This window comes from Caloenas nicobarica, chromosome 16 (genome assembly GCF_036013445.1).
Source record: "Caloenas nicobarica isolate bCalNic1 chromosome 16, bCalNic1.hap1, whole genome shotgun sequence".
NCBI classification, from domain to species: Eukaryota; Metazoa; Chordata; class Aves; order Columbiformes; family Columbidae; genus Caloenas; species Caloenas nicobarica.
The window spans coordinates 1,862,060-1,880,323 of NC_088260.1; the positions used below are offsets into that span (position 1 = coordinate 1,862,060).

The 18,264-nt window shown below is 41.3% G+C and overlaps 1 protein-coding gene across 1 annotated transcript in view; it reads right to left on the reverse strand.

The window, feature by feature from the left end:
- Window positions 1-4,727: 4,727 nt before the first annotated feature.
- Window positions 4,728-18,264, reverse strand: part of ADGRD1 (adhesion G protein-coupled receptor D1) — a 127,433-nt gene continuing 113,896 nt past the window's right edge. The window contains exons 22-25 of the mRNA XM_065646347.1: window positions 10,479-10,605; window positions 9,208-9,249; window positions 6,524-6,616; window positions 4,728-5,845 (exon numbers count right to left, since the gene is read on the reverse strand). Coding sequence (XP_065502419.1) covers window positions 5,750-5,845; window positions 6,524-6,616; window positions 9,208-9,249; window positions 10,479-10,605 — 358 coding nt within the window. The 3' untranslated portion in view covers window positions 4,728-5,749. The remainder of the gene's footprint in view (window positions 5,846-6,523; window positions 6,617-9,207; window positions 9,250-10,478; window positions 10,606-18,264) is intronic.

The following is an 18,264-nucleotide window of genomic DNA, read 5'->3' on the forward strand; positions in this document are numbered from 1 at the left end:
ACACGAAGTCAAACTTAAGGCTTTTTGCAGTGACAGAATTGTTCATTGTCCTTCAAATTTTTTTGCTTTTTTTTTTTTCCTTGAACTGTTTTATGCATTGTTCCATGTTCATAAGTGGAGATAAGCAAATGCTTAGTTTGGAGCTTGCTTAAAGGAACACATGCAATGCCCAATCAAGCTTTTGTACATTAACTGCAGAAAATAACATGGGGAGGCAAAAATTTCAGCTGCATTTGGTGCAGGCAAATTAGACATCCTGGAACTGCTCTGTTGGGAATTACCCTTAGCAAATTAGCTGCTAGTCAAGGAAGCCGCTTGGTAAAGATGCACTGAGCGATGCCTAAAAGCCACCCTTATGACTCCATATTTCTGCCATGTGGGAGCCCCTGGTGAATATGCCGATGTCAGTGGTACATTTAGCACTGTAATCAGCCTTGACAAGATGAAATATAGCCTCCGAATTCCACGGACATATGGGATTATTGAGAAAGAAAATTGTGTGAACAAGGGCAATTATAGCAATAATCATCCATGACATACTAGCGTCATCTAAATATAACATAGATATAATGAAAATATTTGTAAAGGTAAACATTATGGGAACCAGTGCCAAAAATTATGTAATTTATTATTCTGTCACGAATGTTAAAAGTACCCTTTACATTTCACAGAACAGCCAGAAAGCATTCTTTTATGTGTGCCTTGCTACATTATTTGGAGGGATACAAAGGGAAGAAGGTTTCTTTGTAATGGGTATTGAAAGATGATGAAATGCCTTTCTCATCTAAAGTCCAGTCTTTAATATTTCAGGGTAGAGTTGCCCTAGTTATTCTATATTACATAGTTCCCCTCCTATTTATTTTCCATCATCACCCCAGCACATCCACACCGCTCTGCAGAGGAGGCAGCTGGCAGCCTATGAATCATAACCAAACCAGCCTGAACCTTGAAAACATGGCATCTGCACCCCTATGATCATAAGCTTTTGGAGGCATTTATTCTTTGACATGTAACATTTCTGGATTTAGATTATAATTTTCAGATAAAAATGTTGTAGTTGTAAAGTTTGAATACAATATGCAAGGCTGCTCCATGTGGACATCAGACTCTGCAGCCACTATAAGAGAGACAACTCTGCACCTGCCAGAAAAAGGTAAAGTCGAGAAATCTCTGTCCTAATCCTGTAGCAATTAACAGCGGATTTCAATTGTAACAGGACACTGCGGAGCATAAATGTGTCCAGCGGTGGTTTTGGGGTCAGGGCGAAGGTTGGGGGGTCACACTATACAACACTTTAGTCCTCACCACTGGAGCCAGCAAAAGGTGAGAGAGCCAAAATTGCAGTGTGGCATTAGTACTTGATGATAAATGCTCTGCTTGTCAATTGTGAGTTTTAAAGCACTTAACAAAGAAGACAGTATCATTATCTTCATTTCACAGCTGGGATAAACACATAGTTAGGAAAAGTTATTTTGCTGAAGGTCAGGCAGCAGAGCGATGACAAAACCCCTGGCATTTCTGAAACACCGGCTTGGTGAGCACGGCTGTGCTCCCAGGGCCCGAAACACGGACACTGGCGCTGGGTGAGTGCAAACTGCCATCGGAAGGGAATTCTTGCATGTGCATCCCCTCTCCTCCTACCCAGCAAATTCTTTTTCCCCAGCCACAGAAAACACTGTAGAAAAAGGTGCAGGTGTGGTGATGGGAAGAGACTTCTGAAAGATGTATATATATATTTATTTAATATATGTTCGTATATGTAAAATGTGTGTGTATGTATGTAAATATAAGTGTGTGTGTGTTTGTCGCACACAAAATTCTGTATTCAGAGATCTGTTAGAACGAGTTTCCCCTCTAAGTCTGAGACACAATGTTTGTCATATCCATAAATGTAATTTTTTTTCACTTAGGAACTGAGCTTGACCAGGTTGCTGGAATAGTTGGGTTAGGAGAATAATCCGCAGGAGATTCTTCATAAAATTGGCTCTTTTTTTTAAAGGAGAGGGAATGACTTTCTTCAAGTATATTCTGCGGGTATAAACTTTGATACAAAAAGTATTTTCTGCATGTTACCTGTGCACCTGACACATATAGCAAGACTCCCCATCTGAACAAAGCTGTGCTTGTTTGATCGTACTCACAGAGAGCCATAATTGCCATGCTGTTGTTTATAACCCACGTCAAAAGAATGATTTGAACAAATACAAAGTCCTTTTAGGAAATTAAGATTTCTTATTTATTTGGAGGAAAAAACCAACAAAACTAAATCATTTTGTTACTTACTGGCAAAGTCATTCTTGCTACATTACCTATTTTAAAACTCACATCTCATTCAATTAAGATTTCATACCATTGACGAAATGATGCTGTCCTGAAAAAAAATATTGAAAAAGCTGCTATATACAAGCCCATAAATAAACGGCAAGATTTTTCAGGCTTCAAAAGACTGAGGACAAGAAGAGATTGTTGAAAGATTCATTTGAGCATTTCTTATTCAGTACATTTGCTGCATTCAGTATCAACAAAAATACATTGAATCAAACAAAAACAATGGACTTGGATGGCAATGGAACGCATTTGTACTTCATGGGTTTTTACTAGTTTATCAAAAAAGAAAGAAACCTCATACCCAGCCTAATATTACAACCACAGCGTTCTGGTTGCCGACCTCGTGTGACATCGACAACAAGATAAACTCTTCATCACCAGGAACGTTCAAAAGTCAAAGCGTGGGATGCAGGTTACCCACGTTGGTCTCAGGAGATACAGGATAATAAATGCTCCCCCAGCTTACGATCCATCTGTGTCACAGTCTAAAGTACAGAACCAAAACCATTTTCATGCTGTTCCTATTTTTGGCGAACAATTGTAAAACACGGTATACCTGGACAAAACCAGATGTAGCCCTTTATACTACTGGCTTTTTGTATGGTCATGTATATGTTGCATGTGTGTTTTCAAATGGACCTCGGGTAGTGACATAGGTGACCAATATGCATCAGCACAGGAGGAAATGCAGGCAATGAAAATGCTGTAGAGGGAAATATTCTTAAAAAATTAAGTTGTTTTTTTTTTTTTAAAAAAAAAAAAAAGCTTTTATATGTCCTATCATTCATTCACAGAACTGTTTGTGCTATAATATAATGATTAGAAGAGGAATGATCAAAAAGGGTTTCAACCTGTATCCATGGTCACAGTGTAAGAAAAAAAAAAATAAACAACGACAACAAAAACCACCCCACAAACCACCACAACACAAACCCACACGCTCCAGTATAAAAATATATGCTTAAATATGTTGTCTGAGCACAATACAAACACTGAAGTCTGTTATCACAGTACTGTTCTGTTACAGTCTCTTCCATACATTCCAAGGGCTCCTTCTACTGTGTCTTCTGGGGAAAAAAATATCATCATTCTCAGGCCAAAACCAGCCCACATGTTTGCACAGCTGGAAGACAGTCCCATGTAGAAAAGGCTCGGGAAATGCCATGTACAAAAGCCAAAATAAAAACATAGCCATTTAGATATTTGGCTTTTACTGACCTGCCTTTTAGAGTTATCTGCCAACAACTTGAGTTATTTAGCAAGAGGAAACACAAGCATAGAAGCCTATATATTTCACACATGTATATTTGTGATATGCAGTATGTCATGTGCTGCTCTGTTCAAGCATAAATCCAGCATCTATCTGGTGAAACTAAGATAATTTCTGCAGAATGTTTCAATTTGTAGCCACAGACAAACTTGGGTGCACTGTGGGGTTTCAGTTTGGTGACTGTACCAACAGGTCTTGGCACAGGAGGTGGAAAAGATTGGTCCAAACTGCAACGGATCATTTTTAATTAGTGCAGGAAGGGAGCATGGAGAAAACTCGATTTGAATCAATCAAAAAGGAAGTCCATTGCTGTTTTCTAAACTTTCAACTCCACTTCTTTTGGATGAAGCACTTCACTAAAATCAGTCCTAATTAAACTAATGTTTCCTGTTACCTAAAGATCAATTTACTTTTATCTTGCCTTTTTTCTTTTTTTTTACAAATTTGCTATCCAATAAACAATTTCCACCCTGCACGTTAGGATGCAAATACCTTTTCTCTTGGAAATCACTAGTAGATATCTTGCAAGATTCACTGGGACCAGAAATGGTCTGAGCTGAAGAAGATACAAACCTTTAGTTAAGGGGGAAAAAACAAACAAGACCAAAAAACCCAAACCACCAGAAAACAAGACTGAAGATTTGCATATTTGCCTCCTTTTGTAGTATTTTGATAGCCCGGTGTATCAGGAAAGCCAATGCAATTACCTTGCTGATTCCTGCAAACCAGTGTAGCTGGTCTGTTGGCCAGACTGCAAACAGGAGGAGCTGGGATGCACAGACACGGCTGCAGCACCATCTGCCGAGGGGGCTCAGCTCTGGAAAGGGCTCTGGAGCCCCCGGCTGCCGAGTAAATCCCGGAGCAAACGCAGGTTTAGGGCTCTGACCTCCCAGCTTTACATTCAGCTTCACCCCCAGCGGGAAAGGTCCATCTTGGGCACAGCTGAGTTTACACCCCCCTGCACTCCAAACATCACTCTGAGAACGTACAAAACACTGGTCAAAAGAAAAATTACAGTGTTGGTTTTTTCCTCCTTACAGATACTCATAGCAGTACTAAAGCAGAAGCTATTAAGTGCTGAGCGGAGTTTAAAACCACAAAAGACTCTGCAGAGACCTATTTAAAAGATGTCTGTAGGTAACAATACATAGACTTATTTGTAGTCTGGCTGTCTTCACAGTATATCATTGTGTTATATTTTTGAGGTTGGAATTCAGTGTCTCCATTTGACCAGTAAAAGGAGAAAGATAAGTCACAGTGCCAGGTTTTGATTTCCAAAAGCTACAGCGCATTTGCAAAATGCACTTGATGGACAGCTGCTGATGGCATCCAAAAAGCTTCGGGCAAAGCGACACAAACACTTTGCATTGTGATATGTCAGCAGACACAAATCAGCGATAGAAATGCTTTGGATGGCTATAGGACACCCTTAGCTGTTTCTGCCTTTTACAGATACAATGTAAACAGGAATATCTAAAATACTAGTGGGCCACGTACCTGTATTACCTGTTACACACGCTGTTTATGTGCACAGAGACATACGTGCATGTTACCTTGGCTAATTCCATGCCTGTGCTGGGAGCTGAATCGCTGGAACCCGCTTCTCCCTCAAGTTCTGGCTTCCTCGTAGCATTTAAATTAATCACCATGCTATGTATTTTAAATAGGCTTCACTTTGATAATTGGATCTGTAGGTAATAAATGTAAACAGAGAGCACACAGCAAGACCAGAATAGCCCCATTACAACATCACAATGGGAAGAATGTTAAGAGCATAAAAATCCATCTTTCCAGAGGTATGTTGCCTCTCGGTGCTGGGAGCTGGAATGATTCCGATAGCTTATTGTCCTTTTGGCGTACCTAGTGTTTTCATCATCGCTGACAAAACCATCCAGTGTATATTTGTGCTAGTTAGTTTTACGGATATTGCTAGTGGCCAAGTGGTAGAATGTGTTACGGTTTGGAAGGCAAGCGAATGAGGGTTATTTACTCAAAAAAACCCAATATGGCAATTTTCAATTTCTTAGGCAGTGATTAAAAAAGCAGTTTTCTGCTGGTATTAACGGTGAGAAAAAAGAAAACAAACGGTGGACACTGTGCCAGAGGTCCTGAATGTATGGCTCGATTTTCAGGGAGAAGCTGCTATTCCTGTCAGACCGCTGATAAATCAATGCGGTTGGCTGAATTGGTGCTTTTATCCCAGGTGTTCAGCTTGGTGGGGGTTGTGGCTGGCCTGTTCCCAGTCATCTGGAAAACAAAATAATATTGAAAATAGATTTATCTATTTTGCTAAACCACTCCTGTCTGGATGAAATAAAAGCTTGAAAGCATCTATTTACATCACAGTGTTGTCACGGAGTCCTGAGAGCATATGCCATAAAGGATTTTTAAACAGTTATAGCCGGGATATAAGGTGATTGGCAGCAATCACTTAATAATACCTATCACTTCAGAAGTCTGGTTCTTTACAAAAACAAATGTCTTTTGCCTCAAGACAATTTAAGGAGAGGAAGAAAAGCATATTCAAGCATTGATTTATTTAAGAGTTTACCTCTTAGGCTGAAACGTAAAAGCGCCCTATCAAAAAGCCATCATCATCAGACAAATCCATTGCCAAAATGCTGCTGGAATGTGCAATAGGAAATCCATTACAACTGGTGGGAACGGTCTCATCGAATCATACTCCAGAGTTCATAAACCTTTGCTTACTTTTATTTGATAGTTTACCAGAAAGTAGAACTTTGTCCTTTGCTTTCAGAACAGATATTGTAGGTGCAACTTAATACTTGCCAATTCTACCTGTTCACACCAGGTACTAAAAATACCCACGTCTTCTTGTGTCCTGTTCTTTCCAACAGGATTTAATGTGGAACACTTTCAAGTACAATAGGGAAAATAAATAAAAAAAAAAAGAGGGATACTTACAATGTCTGAATTGAAGGGTTTCACGTTGATGTTGCGAGTCGAACTGCTGGTAAGGGACCAGACTTTGGTTTTGTGCTTAAAGGCAGCTCTAACCTTTGGGGGAAAAAAAATGAAACCAGGTAGAAGATTTCTTTCGAAAAAGATGTGTTTATTCTCACAGGTGCAGCCTACAATCCTTTCCCCACTATCTTTTCTCCACATGAACATCACTGTGCTAAAAACCAAGAAACAATCCACCCCTACATTTTTTGTTATATTTATGGTCTTATTTTAAATTTTAACTTCACTTTTCAAGTACCCATGCTTTAAACAGACAGTATTTTATAGCCTCACTTATGCCTCATTTCATTGGCAACACTCTCATGTTATCTGCGTTATCCTAGATGCCCAAGGTATGACTGCATTACCATTCAGCTTGTTAAAAATAAGAAATAACAAAAGCAGAAAAACCCACACGGCTGCGGGGCATATACACATACATTTGCAGTCCTGGTTTGAAAGATTTCATGAGGTGCCATTATACTGATTTTCAGCAGCTCACTAGGACAGTTTCACATTTTGTAAGTAAATGTACAGCCGCAGGCTGGAGCACAAGCTCCTCCGTCCCAGCCGGCTCTCCCTGGAGCTCACACAGCCCAGATGCCACAAAGATGTAAACCAGCTGCCAGCCTTTTGAAAACAGAAATTATTTAAGATGCTGGATGAAATTCCCTATAGATGTTGGAAGATTCTGCACCAAAGTGAAAACAGTCAGCTGCATAAAGATGGTGAGACAGTCATTCGTTAGGCAAGCGGGTGAGATTTATCGAGGCTCACTGGCTGGAAGTGATGGACCAGTGTTGTGATTTGGTGCTAAAGAACACCTTGTCAGATGAAGCATAGCCTGTGAAGTAAATACACAAAGTAAACCTTCCTCCCTGTTCTACCCTGGCCTCAGGTACAGCGCCGTGACCAGCGTCCCAGGACAAACAGGGACCGGCTGAGACAGCCCTGACGAGACAGTGAGGATGATCACAGGTCAAGAAAACACATATTACAAGAAGCTCTGGATGCTTAATCACAAGAGGAGACTGGGGGAAGACAGGATAAGTCTTATAGCCTTCCATTTCCTGTGGAGAGGAAGGGAATTATCTACTTTTTACACATGTGGTAGCTAAGAAAGGAGTAAGCTGTAGCTGCAGTAAGAAAGATGAAAACTAGGATTTAGGAGTAGTGAGACACGGAGCCAAATTGCTGAGAGAGGTCGAGGAGCTTTGATGACATGACTGAGCATTGAACCTGTGCTGGGGGAAAGGCCGCTCAGGTCCCTGTCAAATCCATTCTCCTGTGTTCTTCATAATGTGTATTTCTTGTCCAGGGGCACTGGGAATAAAGCTCTTTTTTACCCAACCACTTGGAAATACGTGCAGATTTTGCTTTACCGTATCTGAGTTCTACAGTAAGAATGAAATACTCAAGAAGAATTCCTGCAGTTTAGCTGGAGAAGTATTTTAGATATGCACAGCATACGATGGAGCCAATATAGACCTGCTCTCCAAAAGTGACCTTCACATTAGCTCTATATGAACTGGTTTTTGAGGATACATATTCCGAAAAGTTTCTGAATTTAGCTTCTCATGAGGCTCCTGGAAAAAAGGGAGCAATTCAAATATTTGTATTTGATGTAAGACAAATATCTGAAGCTTGACAGCAGGAAGAAAGCTTTCTGAGCCTGGAGGAGAGTAGAATAAAGAAATAGTTTTCCTCCTTACCCTTAACATGCCTGCTGACTTTAATTGATTTCAATAAAGATCAAGCATTTCATAGTCAATCCTGACTCTCCAAACGGATTGTAGCAAAGATCATATCAATGCTCTAAGACTGAATAGGTTGGCAAATATTAATAAATAATAACGTCTCCATGGAAGAGCTGGGGTGCTATTGTTGCATAGGAAAGAGCAGCAGGTGTGGGGCAGAGCTGCTCAGCACCATCCTGAACAGCGGGAGGAGAATCGGCAAGCCTCATGCTCAGGCATACGTGCTGCTGAGCACCTGCTGTGATTGCCATGGAGCAGGGGATGCTGCAAGCGCCAGGCCCAGCACACATGGTCTCCACAAGCCCTTTTTAAATCACCTTTGCTTTGGCTTAACCCCGCTGCTCTGAGGCAGCTTCAGTGCAAAAAGGTGCCTCCTGGTGCGCTCTGAAAGCCTGAACTACCCACCAAGAAAAATACCTGGAATATGTTCTAGTCTGTTTGGTTTCCCATTAAGGATTGCAAGAGCAACTTCCAAAAGTATGTTTTGCTGAGAATAATGTTTCTTTTCCTCTCTGCAACTGTAGATGTAACAAAGCCAGAGGCCCCTCAACGTGGACTGGCAGAGTGAGTCCTGCTCCTGCTATTTCAGCATCATCCCTCAGCAGCACAGCCCGTGCCTTCCCTTGGTCTTGAGCTGCCTTCTCTTATACATATATGAAAAAAACCAACCAAACAAAACCCAAAAAAACACCTTTCTCGTGTTAAATAAAATAAATATCAAGCATAGGTCAAAATTCCGCAAGTCACAGTCACTAACAGTCATGTATTAATTGAAAGAAAAAATAAATCAGTGGCATGGCAGGTAACAGAAAAAGTATTTTCTTTCTTTGTACTCACGTTACTTGATCATGGTAATGCCAAATTTGTTAACGCCATTTGGTTACATACCTCTGAATTCAGAAGACAGTGGAACAGGAACATGAAAAATCCCTGAAAACAGATAAAATGGAGAGGGCTGAAAACTGACTCTGCTAAATGAAATACAATAATGTATTTCTCGCAGTATTATATAAAGCAGGCATGGAGTAGCTGGAGATCTATAAATATCGAAGAGTAGCCTGAATTGTGCCCGTGTTGAACTGGAGAAACCTGCAGCATTAGGTTCCTATGAGGCTTGTCGGGATATTTTCCTGTAAAACAGCAACTCCAAGACTTTGGGGTGCGAAAGGAGAAAAATCTGGCTGGAAGGAAGCAGGAATTCTATTTTTATGAGAACAAGAGGACTTTCTGTCTGTGCTTGTAAAGATAAAGACAGAGGTAAATCTTCTTGTGGAAACAGCAGATCAATATTTTTACATTAGAAAACAGAGCTATTAGCATTAGGAACATTTTCACAACAGAATTTTGCTTCTTGTCCAATAGAAAGTGAAAAGGTCTCATCTCCTTTCTCTTCCAAAATAATTTTATTTTCTTTTGGGGACTATTCAGCCCGACTTATGTTTTTATTTTGGAGAGAAACTGGAACTTTCTTTATCAGCTTATGGGGAGAACTCTGTTGCCCTCTTTCTGTGACCATAGTGGTAGTTGCTCCTGAGACAAAAAAGGATTTACAAGACTTCATTTCCACCCCGTTGTAATCATTATTCAGGAAAGAATTGTAACACATCTATAGATTTATGCCTCTACTGAAACATCCACTTAAAGCTAAGCAGATGCTTACATTCCTTCTTGGAAAAAGCTGTTTTTCTGGATTGGTGTCTTTAGAAGACAAGGGTCTAATATCCGGCACGTGAGAGGCACGTGCTGGTTCCCGCAGAATAGCTTTTCTCCTTACGCCGCACCATTACCACAAACTTCTCTTCACTTTCGTTTAGTCTCAGTAATGAAGCCTCAAACTGACACTGAAAAATTGTTCTGTTATCTCTGTTAAAGAATCTTGCCTGTGGTGGATGGTGCTGGAAGAATGAATTTCATTTCTCAAGCTCACTGTCTCATTTATTTAATTATTGCTACTGGAAACACTAAGGAGTGGGCTAAAAGTTGTGTTTGTACAGACTAAACAATTGCCAGCACTGTATGGTCAGCACAGACTTAAAAGGCAGAGGAAGGAACACAGAAAAAATCCAATAAACACAAGCTTGTGAAAACGTTACTAATGATCCATTTACAGGATCTCAGCAGCGTTTCAGCAGCCATAAACTTTCCCACCAGGTACTTACTTGTAGTGAATTGAAAATAGCAAATATATACTGAAATACTAAGGCATGGGCATTGACAGCCAAAATCCCAAAGATCCACGAGCTTCCCAAGATTGGTAAGAGAACAGCGACGGCTTTAGCTGTGAGTCTGAAAGAGAAAATGAAAACACGAAATATGAGGAGACACTTAAATTTCCACCCACGCAGCAGGGAGTTTATCAAGCGCGGCCTGGCAGGAAGGCAGCGCGTGTATGGCCCTCTTCGCCAGAAAATGCCTTTAATGGGAAAGTCTCTCGATTCCTCATTCCACATCTGTGAAACTGGGGATAACAGGAATTCAGTATTGCATGGGATAAAACCAGGTTGAGAGTCAGTAACTGAGGATGCCAGGGAAGAGATGGAGAGAGATAACTACAGTTTACAGCGAGGTACCAGCACGTTTCCAGGGAGGAGTCAGGTATAAGAGTCAAAAACAGAGGGCTGAGAACAAAAAGAGCATCCCATGGAAAGACTAAAATTACTTTATAGTATATCCAAAATACGTTTCCTCAGCACTATAGTTGAGTGCAGACAGTATGGGATTTCTCTTACAGAAAGTGACTTGGGATTTTTAATCACCACAAATAGGGAGAAACGTGCTGCACCTCTGCAAAATGCAATTCCTCTGACACAGTGGTATGATTCTGCTACTGCCCTGCTCTGTTCAGAGTTGATTCAGAGAGATGTATGGCCAAATATCGAAATAGCCTGTGTTTCTTGGAGGTCCCACTGAGATGTGTTCACTCTGCTTAGCTGGGAGGACTTGGCAGAATTTCAGTTAAAGGTGGTATGACAGCTGGAGAGCTAATAGCACTGAGAAAATGAGAGGGATTTTTGGGTTGGGCTTAACGAGTTATGTACAGGATGTTTGCTATAGTGGAAGATGGAAAGTAATTGTAGTATACCAGAGAATTAAACAATCACCAAAAGTTTTCTGCGGCAGCTGAATTCTGTGGACTAAACTTTATATAAAGAGTAAAGAAAGGGAACCCCAGAGGAAACAAAGGCATTGCATTTAGAATGGTAATATCACAGTTAGGGCTCTTCAGAGCATTCACAGCCTTCTCTACTAAAGACCAAAGAACTACGCACTTTGTACAAGGCAGCAGAGCAGGATTGTGGTGGTACGAGACAGAAAGCACAGAGAAGGGATCTGTCCCCATTTGAAGCACCCTGAACCCATAAGGACGATCCATGGAATCCCTATTTGCCACAGCGTTTATAAACACCTAACTCCTGTAGAAGCCTGTGGGATTTAAGTAGATGCTTATAATGAAATATGTGTTTAAAATATTTCAGTGAATTTAGTCTATGGTACAATTATAGATGAGAAAGCCAAGAGGACAGTAAAGGGAACAGGGGTAGTAAGAAAGTACAAGTCAGTCTATGCTTGATAAAGCTATTTTTTTCAGAAATCAGCAGATTTCTATTTGCTGGAAAGCTATGCAAGAGGGAAAGTTGGTTTAGGGCAATTAATGTCCTACGAGTGCCTTTTACCTCCTCGTACAGATTAAAGTACAGGTTCAGGAGAGACATGCATAGAGCTGCACGACAAGAGACCACTTGTAATTACAACAAACATGAAACAAATCAGAATTTTGTACAGCACAATTCAATGAAGAAATCTTTTAATTAAACATAGAGACATCTTGTGTATTTCAGTGACCTGGGCACACACTTCGTTATAGCCTTGATTAAAAGCAGATGTTGAAGTATCGCACAGGCTTCAGGTTTACTGAAAATCTGGGATGGGGAAGAATCTAGAATGTTGGTGTTTTGGCTCTTTTTTTTTCTTTTCTGTATTGATTCATATCTTTATGTCCCTGGCCATGAATATTTCTGCACAATTCAATTTAATTCTGCAAAGAGTTTGTTCAGCCAGGAAATAAAGGAACAGCTAAAGCCTGAGCTCTCCCATTGAATTTAAAAAAACGCATTTTAAAAGACACAATTTTTGTGAATCCAGGATGTTTTGGGTTGTTTTTCTCTGCTAAGAATCAAGTTCACCCCCTCAGCTGTACCGCAGCGGCGCTGCCCTGGGGAGCAGCCAGCAGCCCCTGCCATCAGCCCGGCGCAGAAAGACGCGGGTCACCCTGCAGAGCCCTCGCGCCTTCAGGAAATGCAGCTGTGCAGGTACCCGAACGAGCTACAGGCAGATCCCACAACGCTTTAGGTGTCCTCTCTAACCTGACACCGCAGGTGTGCACAACACAGTCACGCTTGTAAAACTGCCTTCATTACAAACCACCCTTTGTTCTTCTGTTCTCACACTCTCAATTTTTATAAAATCTGCCGTTTGGAATATAATTTTCCTCAGCTGGTTCGTTGCCAAAAATAAATTTTCATTATTTCTTTTTGAGTCTAAGCATAAAAAGCTTCATCTGTAATTTGCCGTTGGGGCAGAATAAAGTAAGACACTAGATTTCAACGTTTTCAAAATCCTTCTTACTGTGTGGATTTTCAGGAGCCTGTTAGTAAAGACTGCTCACTATTAAGCACAGAGTTCAGCACATGTGCAGCAGAAATACATAGTTAAAAATTAAAACAAAATACAGACGTGGGATTTTTCATGCAAAGTCATTAATGTTTCATGCATATCCACTTAGAAGAGGAGCCATGAGAGGGTGAAATCCATTTAAGACTATCTAGGGGTCAGCTCTGCACATATATCACTTAAATCTCATTCAATCATCTTTTTTTTTTTTCCTAATTATTGCATAGTTTCCACGCCTACCTGCTCTGAACTTCATCTTATGTATGAAATTGTCGGTTCAAGGTGTTTATGAGCTTTACTCACCAAGGAAAGGACTCCGCTCTATTGTTCCTGGTCGTCTTTCATTTTCTTCCACCTACCCCTCCCCTTCCTACTCTTATTTCATTTTGTCTTTGAACTTTAAAAAAGGAATATACTAGATGCAAAATGCTGTGTCAGAACACACCATTAAGGTGGCAAGCTTAAAAATATCTTAGAAATACAAAAGTTAATGTTCCACTGGGCACATTAATTCTGACACACTGCGCATACTTTATTTTTTTTTATTCCCATTTTTCTTTGCTACATGAATATTTTAGTAGATTAGTTCTAGTACACTAAGATATAGAGCACAATGAAATACGTGTTGGTTTTGGAGAAGGAATACTGCATGACTTAGACTGCGCTACCAGCATTTGAGCTTTATATTGTATGTGAAATTTGGGACATGAAGGAACAATCCTTGTGCCCTAACGTGGTAGAAAAGCGAATGGTCGTTGCCTTATAAAGGACTCTCTAATTTTCTCCTGCGTGCCCCTTCTCATGCTCTGGCCTTCAAAATTAGCAGCAACCTAACAGCCTGTTTCTGACACACACTTTTAAAAGCTCAGATATTATCACTTTTCGGCAGCCTAACAGCATTAAGTTGGGTGAACTTTATGTCTCTCTGCACCTGTAGACTCTAAATGATCAGTCCTGAAATTAATTAATTCAGAACAAAGCAAAAGCAGCACAAAAGATTTGTTTTCTCCTTTCTGTTGTTTCCTTTGGCCAATATATTTTTTGAAAGTACGTATGTTTGGTTCAGGTTGTTGCTCCCTCTGCCCCGACACAAATGATCTCTCCAGCCGGGCTGCAGGGACCCCTGAAGCCCCGCACACCAAGAACCGCCTTGGTAGAACCTGATTTCATTCTGGTTCGCGGGGCTGTTTCTCGCACAGGGCAAGCGGCGGCGGATTCCACCAGCAGCGCCCAGTGCCACCCGACTGCAGAGGCTGCTCTGGGCGCTGCTGCTCCCTGCGCGTCCATCCGCCGCCCCGCTCACCTGAGCTCTCGGGTCCCAGTCCCGTTGCTGGGGAAAGCGCAGTCCTTGGAAAGTCCTTGGAAAATCTTCCTGACACAGTTCTTGCAAGAACAGCATTAGCTTTATTCATTAGTTGTTAATCAAGCTGTCCATTTAACATGCACTCACCCTTTAAATCTCCTGTTGAAAAAAAGTATTTTTCTTCCCTTTATCTGTTCCTACAGTTTAATTCCTGAATGGTAGACTTTGTTCACTAGACATCTTCCTCTACAAATTTCTTCAGCTGGCTTTGTTTGGTTCTTTTTGTTTTAGCATTCACTTCAGTGCAGGATTTTATATTTTCTGTATTTCTTACTCAGCCTGTTAGCAGTGCTTTACACCAGCTGAGATCCTGAAGTGTGCACTCATCAATCAACAGAGAAGGGAGGTTTTCTGAGCTGGATAATTATCACAGCTGTATTGAAGTCCTGTTGTGCAAGAAGTGCAGGTTGCAGCACCTCCAAGACGTATTTTCCTTACCAACATCATATAAAATCATTGCACTGTTACCGAAGTTACTAGGAGCATTTTTCCAAGAGCAGGGTTGGGCCTTATAGTTTTATTGTATTTGCAATTGGTCTGGAACAGCTCTACTCAATGGAGATTGCTCCTTTCCTCTTATTTAATCTCTACCTTTTTCTGCTATTGCCACTGTCGATATCTTACCCCGATGCAGAACGACTACACTGACAGCTACAAGAAAGGAATTTCACTGCTTGCAGAAAGAAAACTTTATTACTTCTGTGAAGGGGACCCCTAATTCACAAATCAATTTTATTAGTTATATGCAGAGCACTAATCCTTCTAAGACTTCTGACTTGCCCTTTCCAGTCATGATGCCTCCTGAAGTAAGAACTAAATTCAGACCCATAAGCCAAGACTATACAATAATTGGAGGAAACGCTGTCTAAAAAAGCAAAAATCCTTCACAATTCACCAAAATTGTTACTCTGACAAACAGGCCTATTAACTGAGATTTCTCTCATTTCCTGAACTCTTTGCTAGCCTCTGTCAGCAATATCCTTTGTACTTCATATAAAAACAAACAAATCCCCAAACCTGTAACTAACACTTCAGACTAATGCTGGGAAAAGTTGCCTTTACCTTCAGCTTCCCGTGCGTTCCAAGGGGCGTTCACTGAGCTCTGCGCTGGAGAGCTGCTGGGAACCACACGCAGCAATTCTGAGCGTGAGTTAAAGTGGTTTTCCTGCAAGTTCGGCAGCGCTCGGAGCGCACACACCTTGTCTGCTCCCTGCCCAGCGCTCGGGCCGTCGGTCCCGCTGCTGCCGGGGGACGGGCGATCCCTCTGAGCACACACATCCCTCTGCCACCTCCTCCTCCAAGGAGCAAAACCAGCACTAAGCAATTTAGGAGATGAGTTGCCACCAACATCAAACAGACAAATGGAAGAACGCTGATAACAACTCTTGTTTTTAAGGGAACCTGACAGTGAACAGAAATGAAAACGTCCACAAGAGTCTTCGGGGCTGATCCAAAGCCACTGATATAATTTCGAGTCTACAGGATCAACGTCCCTTTCACTCCTCAATAAAAAACAACCAAGTCTCATCGAGTAACAGGCTGCGGGGGGTATAAGCAGCTCAGCAGAGCAGCCAGAGCACAGGCTGAGAGTCACAGCCCTTCGGCCCCCTCCTAACTTAGCAACCAATTTGCTCCGCACGCCACATGCAAGTGATATGGAGAGCACGTGTTTGGGTTGTTTTTTTTTTTTTCAAAATGAAATTAATCTCTGAACTCTGCTGGACATCTTGGTCCAACGGGCAGAGCTTTCCTCTTGGAAAGAACAAACACGCATTTTAATTCTGAGCAGTAGCTCATGAACTCCTGCAAACATACACGCACCTTTTATTCCTCCTACGTTTTGTCTTGCTTATATAGACAATCAGGTTGATGGCAGAAGGAATGTCTTTTAATTAGCACATACACAGTTGCTAGCCTAAGCTCGGGTGATTTCTAGGCACAACTATAATAAATTAAAAAATAAAAATAAAAAGGCAAAACCACTGGTAACTGCAGATGCCATTTCCCATTTTCCCAGATGTTATTTGCCCTTTCAAAGTGATGCTGTGAAACTGAGTAAGAAATATTTACAGACACTTGAGATCGTGGCTTTCTGGTGGGTGCCATTTATAATCCAGGGAAGACGCTGCTAGTCGAAATTGTTGTAGCTATGAAAAAAAAAAATTTAGGCTGCAACAACAACTAAATGGAGGTTGATCATGATCAGGTGAGGGGGAAGGGAGTGGCATCGCTCCTTTTCTCTTACACTTGGTGTACAATACCAGCCCTCTCGCAGACCCTCACAAGAGGGAAGACGCTGCCAAAGCAGTGACATTTCTCATAAGTCTTCCCAAAAGCTAAAGCTGCCTTTAGTATACACAGTATTTGCCCAGAATGTGGGAGGTCTGGGCTCAAATCACTCTCCTGCCCAAGGGACTGCAGTTGCCTTTTTTCCCAGAAGAGCATTTTGAGTCCCTGGTTGATGCTCAGTCTCACCTATTGAACCTGTTCCATTCACATTAAATAATAAAATATTCCCCAGGCCAGAAAGAGAAGGTGTACTCCACAGGTTAGTCAGGAGGTGCTCCCCTGAGAGAGAAGTGCATTAATATTTCTTATTTTATATGAAATATTCAGTGGAGCAGGGACCGAAATCCAAGTGTCCCTCCAATCCGCAGCAAGCCTGACACAGTTGTGGCCGTGACCAGAAATGGAGAGACCTTAAGAATTTTAATGCCGGGAAGGCAATTCCAGGGACTGGCAGCACTGACTTCAGCACCTAACCAGGGACTGTGTGCACAGTCATTATAATAAATTCACTATCAATGGTGCATATCTTTAAAATCCAGGTAAACTAAAGGGTTGACTGTTTGTTGCAGTCGCATGTTAAATTTTTTGGGAGTTCAAAAAACGTGGCTGCTGAAACAGTTTTTTGGGACACTTGGATAATGGTTGACAGAACGAATTTCCCAGCGGTTGGTATTGACGACCGTGGCCAGAAGCCAAATAATCAAGTTCTCAGAAAAGCATGTGGAAAACGAAAGCAATTTAAAAGGAAAAAAAGAACAAGCCTTGCTCCTTAAAATAGTGAAGATTTATGGACTTCTTGAACACAAACCATTCACTTTCCTATTTCTTACTCTGTTTGGATCTTTCTTAAAGCTGGTTCTGGCATTACTTTAAAGGAAGTAAGAGGGGAAAAAAAAGACAAGAAGATATTACCCACTTCCACTTCAGGGGTTCCTTAATAGTCTCACAAAAGCAGATTGAGCAGGAAGTCTGGAGGGATTAATTTGTTGTTTTAAAAAGAAAATAAATTGCTGTGTTCTAATGGGTCATGTCTTTTTTGCATAGCATGCTGTTATTAAGGGTGAGTTTGCCTCCAAAGTTGGAACAGTCCTCTTGTTTTTTCAGGTTGCACCTTAGAGAGCAGGCACTCCAGAAGAGAGCAGCATTTTGTTCTCACAACCACACAACAAAAACCACGCAGGAGGATTTGGTTTTATCCATATACCGTTAGCCATGAGCCAGTCCTGGGTTGAAAACAGTTACGGTATTATTTCTGTTTCTAGGCCAGACAAAGATATCAAATAATTAATTGCCAAATATGACCATAAAGTTAGTTGTAGGATTAACATATCAATACAATAATCTAACCTTGGCTGCGCTTGACACTCTGCATATGTGAAAACAGATGCTCCTTCAGACTCCCCCCGTCTACCAGGGACCTGGTGCCGAGCTCTGCGTTGGACTCAGCCGGGAGAAGGGATTGGTTACAATGGCTTATTCTCAAAATACTCAGTACCTGTCCCTTCCAAGGACAAGGCAATAGAAGTGTCCCGAAGGGCTAAATCCTGCCTGTGGGCGCCAGATGTCACCTACTACTTTTTTCCAATTAAATTCATTATTTCTTCCACTACAGTCTCCATTTC